Source organism: Echinops telfairi, unplaced genomic scaffold, assembly GCF_000313985.2.
Source record: "Echinops telfairi isolate 266 unplaced genomic scaffold, ASM31398v2 ScPeMD7_49;HRSCAF=173, whole genome shotgun sequence".
In the NCBI taxonomy this organism is placed as follows: domain Eukaryota; kingdom Metazoa; phylum Chordata; class Mammalia; order Afrosoricida; family Tenrecidae; genus Echinops; species Echinops telfairi.
The window spans coordinates 2,253,998-2,265,422 of record NW_022103947.1 but is presented as its reverse complement, the minus strand read 5'-3'; the positions used below and the strand labels follow the sequence as shown (position 1 = coordinate 2,265,422).

Below are 11,425 nucleotides of genomic sequence, written 5' to 3'. Positions count from 1 at the left end.
TGTGGGTGATAGAATCTTTGGAGCACTTCCTTTTTTTTTTTTTTTAAGCACTTTCTAAAATATCTTCAGCTTTGACAGACTGATCCAGTACCTCACTTATCATTTCATGAAGCTGAGATATTAAAGGACTTCATTAAGGTATACAGTTAGAAGTCAGGCCTTTCAACAATTTCCATCACATCATAAACTAGTGACACAAGTCTTACAAGTTGGCTTGCTATGGCTCAGAGGTAGGCAAATGATGTAAAAGGCTACTTCAAAGACCCCTTCAATCAATTAATCAATGAGTATTTATTGCAAGGCACTGTGCTGGGCACTATCGAGAATACATGGAAGATTAGACAAAAGTCCCTGCCCTCAAGGAGCTTACAATCTAGTTGGGAAGACAAGGAATACATACAAGGAAAATTAAATAACAATATACAAGAGTTACGTAAAAATGCAAGATAACAGTACAAGAGATTTCCATAAGTAGTACCTGATCAATTACTAGATGAGGACTGTCAATAGGGACTGCAACTAGTGATGAGAAAGGACATCACCAGGAACTGAATAACGAGTGTGCTCATAGGAGAGCAGAGGCTGTAGCTATCCTGGGATAGCTGGCATTTGGGTAGGAGAAGGGGGGTGGGGGTAGGAGCGGGAGGATATTTCAGGAGTAGACAGCCACATGACCAAAAGGCACAGAGGTGAGACCAAAGAAGCCAAGTTCTGGGGCCAGTTAGGCTGGGTACAAAATTAAGTGGCTATTAGGATTAAGATGGTCCTTAATGTTCAAGTTTAGATTTTACTCTTCTAGCAATAGGGAAAGGGCTGTAAGGAAAAAACAACCTTAAAAACCCACCAATAGAAACCAACAAACAAACACAAAAAACAAAAGCCCAAAGAGATATACTTAGAGTAAATACACAAAAATGTAGCTAATCAAGAGAAAAGTTTTTCCCTTAGGGTATTTATTTGTGGAGTCTGATTTTCTCTACTTCAAAGAAGAAATGATGTCTTCAGGGTGTCAATTCTTAAGGCAGAGTTCTGGGTCCACTAGCTTTGGGTCAGGGCCAGAGACTTCTGAGCCTCTCCATGATCCCAAATGGTAACTAGCTCAAGGGTGCACTAACAAATTCCCTGACATGCAGGCAGGAAAAATGCTCCCACAAGACAAGAATCTTTACAAATGACAGAATATTTATTAACAATACCTTTTTTAAAAGATTACATCTGCTAGATCACTGATAAGTATCATTTACACTGGGTTTGGGGGCTTCCTGGGGTTTCTTTTCTTTTTTTCATTCATTTTATTATTTTGTTAATTTTTTTTTCTGCGTGTGATTTTTAATGTTATTTTATTCCAACATAGAAGTAACCATATCAAACTAAGAAAGGAACACAGCTGGAAATACCGACATCATTGTTTGCAGTTATCACCCTAATTTTCATACAAGTGGAATCCTGATATGACTTTATTGAATAACTAGAGCCGAGGTTGAAAAGCTAACTCTCTTGTTTGTAAGCAAAAAATGACAAATGACAGGCAAATTTAAGCTCATCGGGAAAGAAGAAAATGTGTGTTTGTTTCCATGTGAAAACTTTTATAGAAAAATGTCATTGCCGTTTACGGCAACTGCTCCATGAGTGTCAGCTTAGAAAAATCTCCCCTTTCATAACAGTCCTTTCTGTAAGAGCATGGTTCTATGGATATTGCCATCTTCCAACGTGTGCTTTGTAAGATGTGGAAGGTAGAGCTTACAAAGCAACTAGGCTACCTATTGCAAAATCAGGAGAATTGTCAAGACATCACATGATTGTACTAAAGTCTTTATAGAGTCAACTGAAAAAAATCTGTGCAGCAACTATGTGCTGCAGTAGGAGAAACTTGCCAAACTCCGTACATGATGTTGCTTCAAAAGATGGGTTCTATTAATAAACATATATGTCATATATAAGAAAGTTTGTAGCGAAATTATGAATCCATCAACAGGAATTACCATTGTTTTTCAAACGTACATCCAAAACAGATACATTTAAAGATAGTAAAATTCCGTTTCATCCTTTGAAAGTCTTGGTTGACTATAGTAACGTTTGGTCTATGTTACTACAGGATATATAACATCAAAGGTAGTGCTACAAAGAGGATGCTAACTTGCAGGAATGAAAAGGAAGTCTAACTGTACAAGGCTAAATTCAGGGATGGGGGTATTGCATGAGATACCTCTTGGGAAGTCTGATTTTGAGATTGCAGCCATTTGGGAAAGCATCTGGAGTTTGGTTGAACAATGGAGTTGATGATGGGGCGGGGCAACATTTTACATATCAACAGGACTTAATTCAATGCATGAACCAGCAATGGAGTCATTCACCTCCAGCAGCCTTGGGTTTCAGACCAAGTCTTGCTTTCCCTCTTCTGCTGCTCTCTAGCCTTGGAAAGCTGCATAAGTGATTTGCTGTTTATTTACCAAAGATGAGTCTTGAGCTCTGTCTTCAAAGGAAAGATTTTCAAATAATAGTTGTGTGATTGCTTTGCCCATTGCACTTTACAGCAGAGGGAAAAAAATAATATCTACATTATATGTTAACTTTAAAAAATTCTATAAAACACTAAATATATAATAAAAATATGCATATAAGGACATATGTAAACTGCTTTGGTAACATCGTATTACAGATGTTTTCAGTGCATTGCAGAGTTTCCAAAGAAACTTCAAACAAAGCTAGATTTGCTTTGAGGAAGTACTGTATAATGCCATTCCTAAAGAAGCAAAAAACATCTTTTTTCCAGTAATAAGACGTACTTGAACAACAATATTACTTAGTACTGGGTGTCTTCAAAACAACTAGCTAAACGTTGCTTATATTATAAACATCAAGTCTTTTAGGTAACTTTTGTCATAAACTGGACCTCGCTGTGAGGGAGATCATTATGGTACTGATGGCAGAGAGTGTGCATGCATTCGAAGTGGAAGCTCCGGACCCCCTTGCGTAGGCATCTGAAAAGAGAGAGAGAGATTTACTCAACATGGGCTCATGGGGACTCTGGAGAGACAAGGGGCCTTGTGGAAAATGGCAGAATTACCTGGGCTTCTGGAAATGATCCTATCCTTCACACACACACACACACACACACACACACACACACACACACCCCACACACACTTGTCCAGTCAGCTCTGCGTCACTGAGACCCATGTGTGTCAGAGTGGAACTTTGCCATCTCTGGTTTCCGACGGCTGATTCGTCCAAAGTGGATCCTCCTACCTTTCTTCTGAAGAACTGCTGGGAAGATATGACCTCTCGGTTAGCAGGGAGCACCCCAGACGGTTGCCCTGTCTAGAGACGCCAACCATATCTCAGTGACTTCTGAATATTATTTCTAGGAGCTTGGGTGGCATAAAGCATTTGGGATATGCTGTTATCCTAAAGGTTTGTGGTTTGAACCCACCCAGTTGCTCTATAGAAGAGAGCCCTGGAGAATAAACTGCTTCCATAGAGTTGACAACTAGAAACATAACACACACACACACACAGTAGCACATGGGGTTGCCCTGAATCAGGGGACAACTACTATACAGTAGCTAACAGCAGCAGCAGCAGCAGCAGCAGCAGCAGCAGCAGCATTTCTAGGGTTACTTAGCTAAGTAAGAGCCTGGGGGCAGTTTCTGGGCACACTGGAGCTCAGTTTAAGCATTGGTATAATGAAAAAATCCCTGCCCAAGGGGAGAGACACCTCAGCATCACTAGTAACAAGACTGACAAATATTGACACATCAACAGTGCATTAAAATAACAACCTCTCCTCCCTTTAAAGGACACATAGGTGTTTCATAGTAGAATTCTTGCCTCACATCGGGGAGACTTGGGACAGATTCCTGGCCAATGCACCTTATGTGCAGCTGCACCCCATCTGTCAATGGAGGCTTGTTGCTCAGCAGGCTTCAGTGAAGCTTCCAGTTTGTGATGGACTAAGTAGAAAGGCCTGGTGATCTACTTCTGAAAAATCAGTCAATGAAAAAGCTATGAGTTTTGAGTCCAATCTGTAACTGACCATGGGGTGTCACTGGATTGGCCAGTGTTTTGTTCTGTTATGCATGAGGTCACCATCAACCAGGGACCAACTTGAGAGCACCAACAATAATAACTCTCGTTTGGGCTCTGTCTATGTGCTGAACCTAGATCAGTATGTCACTAAAATCTTAATAAATAAACCAAGAAAACAAAAACCAACGTATGAGGATCAGGTATAATTATTACCCCATTTAACAGATGAGAAAAATGGGATTCTGACAGGTGAGACAACTGGTTTAAGATCACTTCGCTAATAAATTGGGACTCAAACCCACCTATCTATACATATCCTGATTCTGAACAAAATCATTTCAATCCTTTAAAAAAGTATTTCTTATGGGTCTTTGTTTTTCAACAGCAAATAGTTGCCAACTGTCATTTAGGGCTTCATCAAGATTATGTTGATGAAGAGGTCTCACTGACCAAAAGAACGAAAAATCCCTTTACAAGAAAAAAAATCATGCTTTGCTCAAAGTTACATCCTTATCATTGATTATCTGTATCGATATAATTGACATTAGTACTCATATATGTCAGAATATACATACCAGTACTCATATACTCATAATTGACATTAGTACTCACATACTCATATATGTACTCATATATGTCATAGTACTCATATAAGTGATAAAAATATTTATTAAATAAAACTATCATGTATAATTCTATAATGAATAAACACAAGAGTTATCAGACAGACAAAAACAAAACAAAAATGACAACAAATGAAATTATAAGGAAAGTGAGAATTCAGACTTTATCAAAGTGAGCCAAATAAACCTCAAAGTAAATTTCAATCTCCTGATAATGTGCCTACAGATGACTTTTACATTGCTCCCTCAGTCAGGCTCTTTCTCAAGAGGAGCAAGGAATGCATTTTTAGTGAGATGGAATTGTCCTTGGTTGTATGGAACACCCTCCAGAATGCTCTTAGTGTTTGCATGCACACAATATTTAAGCTACGATCTTGAGGCAATGTAGAGACCAGCTCCTGTAGATAGACATCCTCAAGGTTCTCAACAAGATGAATTGTTACGGTGGCTGCAACAATGGCTCAAAGAAAACAATAGTTGTGAAGATGGCGCAGGGCCAGGGAGGCTTTTGTCCTGTTGGGCACAGGGGCACCTAGGAGTTAGAACCAACAGGATGGTACCTAACAACAACAACATGTAGATGAAAACCACAGGTGCCCATATGTAAAACCCTGATTGAGTGTGGAACTGATCAATGGTTAAATCAGTCAGAACCGGCCAAGCAGTTGGTGTGCAGAACACCACTTGTGATCTGTAACATCTTGTCCATTTTCAGCACGTCTTCCTTTGTGAGTCTTTTCTGTGAAGCCCTGACTCATCAGGAAGTCTGACAAGGCAGGCAGGGGGTAGAGTGGATAGAGCATTTCCTTACTTGATATCTTTGGGATTCGAATCTGTTCACTACTGCTGCCATCTCCTCCATCGCTGAATGGCTTAATTTCTATTATATAATCTTCATCAAAAGGCAAAGAGAGCTCCACTGATGTTTTGTTTGTTTCAATGACAGATGTACTTCTTTGTCTATTCCATCTATACATGACCTGCCAATACAGAAAGAACAGGTGTCACCTGCTGTCATCAGAAAGGCCCCAAATATGGAACATTTACATTATTTCCTTCAGGCACCAGGGCTGTGCAGTGATGCTGAGGTTGCCAGGGTGCCCACGCATGCCTTTGGAAGCTGCATCTGAAATGAGGAGCACGTCAGGCCCAGCCATTGTATTGTGAGGAAAGAGTTGAGAGGACAATGGAGCATGTGGCCAGGCTGGATGGTTTTGCCTGGGTGCAGTGAGGCTTCACACAATGTCCCTGGGACTCAGCTTATGCACCTGAGATAATTGGGAAAATGAGTACCTCCATGAGTACATATAATGAGCCCCAGGACTGTTAATTCCAAGGTTGGAGGTTCGAACCCATGGGAGAAACATGGGTATCTATTTCTGGAAATATGTACAGTGTCATTAAACCTGTACATTAGGTCATTAGGAGTTGGAATCCATTTGATAGCAGTGGGTTTGGTTTGGGCTTTTATGGCAAATACCTTCATGGGACCCCTGGTGGCCCAACTGTTAAGCTCTCAGCTGCTAATCAAAGGATTGGTAGTTGCAACCCACCCAGTGGCTCTGTGACAAAAAAGACTTGGCAATCTGCTCTGTAAAGATTAAAGGTTTTCTAATCTGTCACATGGGGTTGCTATGAATCAAAATTGACTTGACAGGACTCAACAAGATGGGTGCATAGGAAATTTCTCAATGGTGCAGCCAACACACCTGGTTGCACACTAAAAGGTGAGAGGTTTGAGTCCTCCCAGAGGCATGTTGGAAGAAAGGCTCGGGCCGTCTCCATCTGCACACATCATCCATTCAAAATCAAATAGAGCAAGTTCTACTCTGACTCAGATGGAACATCATGAGTTGGAATGGGGTCATTCTGGAAATGTCTGTATTTCAAAATAGTTCCACTTAGGCTTTTTGCTGTTCTTGTTGTTTACTTTCTTTCCCAGACTAGGCTCAGAGTTTGGGTTGGTAAATCGTTTCAGGAAATGGTCAGAGAGCGCTCCTGAAAACAAATTCACCTGCCTGGGATCACCTCCCTTGGTTGACATCAACTCCATTCAGAAATAGAACATAAAAACCTAGAAAATCTACCTTCTTGAGTACAACAATAAGGAGGATGACAACAACCATTGAAAAAAATATTTCCAGCGTGCTTCTCAGAAGCCAAGAACTTTATGAACAACACCATGTTTAATCATTGCAACAATCTACTAGAGATAATTACCATTGTTCTTTTTAACAGACCAGATGGGGATACTGAGACCCAGAGATGTCTCAGAGTTGTTAAGTGGCAGGATGAAGACCTCTAAACTATTGTCAAACCATCAGACCATAAAACAGATGGAGTTGATGAGATGACATGCTATCTTGGCTACACATCTTACTTTGAGGAGCGTGATCTATCCGGATGCTCTAGTCCAGCGGTTCTTGACAGGGTGGAGGGGGAGGATAATTTTTCAATGAAGGGGGTGTGTGGCAGGGGGTGTGTGGCAATATCTGGGTAAAGTTTTGGTTGTCGCAGAGCAGAGGTCAGGGATGTTATACAACAATGCCCACGACAGGACCTGGGGCAAGGAATTATCCTCCTGAAAATGTCCATAGTGATGGGGTAGAAAACGCTGTGCTAGCTGCCCTCCAGCTTAAGCTGCTCAGGTAATGTGACTGTGCATCCTGGGGTGGGGCTCACAGATGAGAACAGCTGTTTGCAGACCTCAGCGTTTGGGGAGGCTTCTTAGAGACCCATCTCAGTGCTTTGGATTCAATCGGTCTGCTGTGGGGCTCCAAGCATTTGCATTTCTAATACGTTCCTAGGCAAGACTAATGCTGCTCAGCTAGGGACCACACCTTTTGATAACCACAAGATTAATAATGCTTCTCTAAGTCTCCCTATAATTTTTGACCCAGTGAGGTTAAAGAGAGAGCACTCTTCAATCGCCAGACAAAACCAACCCCAAGGAAATGTCCCTTACTTAAATGGTTTAGATTCCACTGCAGCCCGCCTTGGCATTTCATCACCTTAATTTATGTCTTTCTAAAACAAGGTTGGAAATGCAATTTCCTTGAGGTGGAAAGATGCACGTTTCATCCCGGTTTCTCTCTGGAGCCTTGGATGCATCAGGCACCACATCCCTTGCTAATGACCAGGCTCAAATAAATCCTCCAGCACCTCCAGGGGGGACAGAATCTCTCCTCCTGGCCCTTCAAGAGAATGGGCTGGCTGATGGAATGCAAGGTCACACGGGGCTTTGTGGAATAAATTGCTTCTTTGATTTACCTCTGATCCTTGCCAGAGCTTGGTGAATCCAACGAGTTTCAAATATAAATCCCAAAGAAACACTTCCAGGAAAAAGGCGGCCTTTTCATCAGTGCTGCTTATCAGACTTGGAATATTCGGGCCTGCAGTAGAGCCCAAATCAGGTCCTGTAAAACTGTTATTTATGCCACACTCCCGGCTCAGCTGATTGCATTTCATTTAAGCCAGAAGTGGAAGGCAGGGGGAACCAGGACATAGTGGGAATCAAAATGATATTAGGAAATTTCAAAGCCAACCATGTGCCTCGGCATTATAGTTTGTAAAACCCGTGTTTCCCTGAAAATAAGACATGGTCTTATATTTATTTCTCGTCAAGAAGACACACTATGGCTTATTTTCAGGGGTGTCTTATGTTTATTAAGTGTGGTACAACAATGTACATCCATTCAAATTCAGTGAAGTTGTAGTCTTCTGGAACATGGACCCACAGTGCTGAGTCAAAGGGCAGCCACAGCTCTACTCCCCACCCCCCCACCCCCCCAGGACACACCATCCCTAAAGCAGAGCGTCCTGTTCCTCACTCAAGGGGGAGACTTTGACTCTCACTGTCTCTGTCTCCCTCTCTGCCTCCGCTTGCAGCATGCACAGAATGACCGGGACCAGACAGGGGAACGGACCTTGTGGATGGGGCAGCCCGGACGTACCTCTCCGGTCCCCTCTGAGATAGCAGCTGTCACGACAGGGCAGATGAGAAGGGCTGCACGTTTTCGTGACCGCTCCGCACCAGTAGTAGGCTGCAGAGCCACGCCTATCACTGTCTTATTTTCCGGGTATGGCTTATATTGCACAAATGCTTAGAAATCCTGCTATGGCTTATTTGGTGGGCATGTCTTATTTTCGGGGAAGCACGGTACTACCGTGGATTCCTTTTTGAGGCAGGCATTGCTAATATTCTGAAGTCAGGTGAGGAAAGTGCCTGGAGATGTTAAGGGATCTTCCCAGGAGCTTGTGACCAGGAATCACTTAAATACAGTCACAATTCCTCACGTTGGTCTCTGTTTTTTAGGAATGCAAAATAAAGGGTCAGACAGAGAAAACCTCCAGCTTGTTTATATTGTTTAATCCTAATAGTGCTGGCCCATTTGGGTGGGTAGGGGGATTAGATCACAACATTTACAAATCAAGAAAGTAATCCTTTACAACAGTTGGCTGAACCTGAGAAGTCACTACCTGTTTGGAACCATCACATGCTCTGCAGTTCGCCCTGGTTTCCACCCTCTTTACTGTGTAGCTCAAGGCCTTGCCCGGCCTGTTCATTGTCCTTAGAACACTCTTTCCTAGAGAGCCAGCTCACATTCTCCTTTCTTGCAAGGGTAACCGAAATGTCATCTCTTTAAAGAAGTCTTCTTGGGTCTTTATATAAAACAATAATCCTCTCCTGTCCACCCTATGCTACATTTTTTTTGTAGTTCCTTATCATTACTTGATACATGGTTCATTGCTAGCAGGAGGAATTGTAGAGGTCAGACATTAGACCACCAAAGGAGCTAGGCAACTTAGGCAAGTCAATAAACTTCTTAGTGACTTGGATTCTCCATTTATGAAATGGATAATTACTACACATACCATAAGGATAAACCAGTCTTGTAATTTCATTGCTCACTCAATGACTCACTTATTTACAGTATTTGTGGAAATTATTGAACCAATCAGAATATTTTTGGGTACATGCAGGCTCTGTAGAGGGTTGAATTTGTGATACTAAGACACTGTTCTCTTTTTAGACCTGACCTGACAAAGTAAAGTAGCTTGAGGATTTATGCTGACAGAACATTCTGGGTCTCAAATATTCTGAAGCCAACTTTGATCTGAGACTGGCTATGAAAGTGGAAATTCCATGAATCCAGACGATTTAGGTGAAAAGGTAAAAAAAAAAAAAAGCAAAAAAACCAATCCATATCCCAATGCGTTCTTCATTTAGGAGAAAAAGAGAATGTTGGAAGAAGTCAGTCTGATGAAAACAACAGTCTATCAAAGGACAGCTCATGTGGGGCAATCATATGCACCTTTGCATTCAGCCTAGAGCCCCACAGCTGGCAGAGAGATCCGCCACCCTCTGCCCAATTCCCTCCTGCTTACGTGAATCTTCTCGATTTCCTCCAAAGCTTCTGTGTGGTAAAAGGTAGAAAGGCCTTCTTGGAAAGGTGCCATCTTTTACCACACAGATGCTTTGGAGGAAATATTATACAAGCTCATTTGAGAGTTCCTGAGAGGGAGCATGAGGACAAGGTTGTGGCAAGGATGTGACTAATAACCATTACCCAATTGCTCTTCTAAAATTGCCTCCCATCTTCCCGTTCCCTGACGTGAACTTCAGCTTGCATATTGATCCCTGTCCCTGTGAAAGCTGAGGGCACTTGAGTCCTCACCTCTTTGAAATGAAGGGGTTCACTAGATGAACTCCAGGATCCGTTGCTGAGCTAACATTTTGTGTGGTTGACTGAATTGCCCTAAGCTCCCTGCCTGCCAGACTGAGCGGGAGCATCTCATGAGGTTAAAGTTTCACTCAAGAAACTTGTTGCTTTCTGTATTTTTATTATGCATTCTCTTCTAGTCTACTGGGCAAAGCAGGAAGGAAAAAATCTTTTTTTGGCACTCTTGCGTAAGTACTAAGCACAAGGTCAGTAGTTCAAACCTACTAGCCCGTCTACAGGAGAAAGATGAGACTGCCTGTTCCCATAAAGATAGACAGCTTTGGAAACTATGGACAGTCACTGTGAGTAGAATTGACTAGATGTAGTAGTGGGTTTTCCTTGGCTTAGTTAAATAATTTCTGTCATGTTCTCCCTCTGTAGTTAGTATTAGCCTGGGTCAGAACTACCAAATTGAAAAAGGCTTTCTTTCTTTTCTTATTTTTAAGTTAATTTTTAAATTTACCTTTGAACCTACCCAAGACCATGTCTCTCCTGTTGGGGGGTAAGACAGGCCAGATAAATTATTTCATACTATGACATACAGGAAATAAGAGCATCATTTTAATACAGTCACAATGAGTGCATCCTTTGCTTGAGAAATAATTGTGGCAATTCAGTTACTGTCCTCTCCTCCACACCCCAATCATGAATTTTCTTAAGGACATTAACAGGTTCAGAATCAGAAATGCTCAGGACATAGTTCTTTCAGTAACTAAAGTCTTTTATTCAGCCTGACTGGCCATTCTCTAGTCCTTGGCTTCTCAGCCACACTGCCCCTGGATTTCTGCCCTGCACGGGTAATATTATAGAGGTCTTTTAGTGTTGCCAATAAATGCCCCAAAGGCATACCTCTTGTGATAGTTACATAATCTGGTGTCAATTTGTGGAGGGGTGGAGTCTAGCCTGTCAGGTTGCAGCTTGATGACCACATTTGGAGGCACCATGGAGATAAGTAGCTCACTTGAGGTGGGACACACAGACACTCCCTGAGAGACATTCCTGTTGAGAAGACACATGGAGACCCCTGCCAGTGCTGAGATGCTTTTACTG

At 42.0% G+C, this 11,425-nt stretch overlaps 1 protein-coding gene across 1 annotated transcript in view; it reads right to left on the bottom strand.

The window, feature by feature from the left end:
• Positions 1-272: 272 nt before the first annotated feature.
• The window catches only part of CNTN4 (contactin 4), a 1,263,733-nt gene continuing 1,252,580 nt past the window's right edge, over positions 273-11,425 (bottom strand). The window contains exons 25-26 of the mRNA XM_045290662.1: positions 5,464-5,632; positions 273-2,981 (exon numbers count right to left, since the gene is read on the bottom strand). Of these exons, the coding sequence (XP_045146597.1) occupies positions 2,881-2,981; positions 5,464-5,632 (270 nt within the window). The 3' untranslated portion in view covers positions 273-2,880. The remainder of the gene's footprint in view (positions 2,982-5,463; positions 5,633-11,425) is intronic.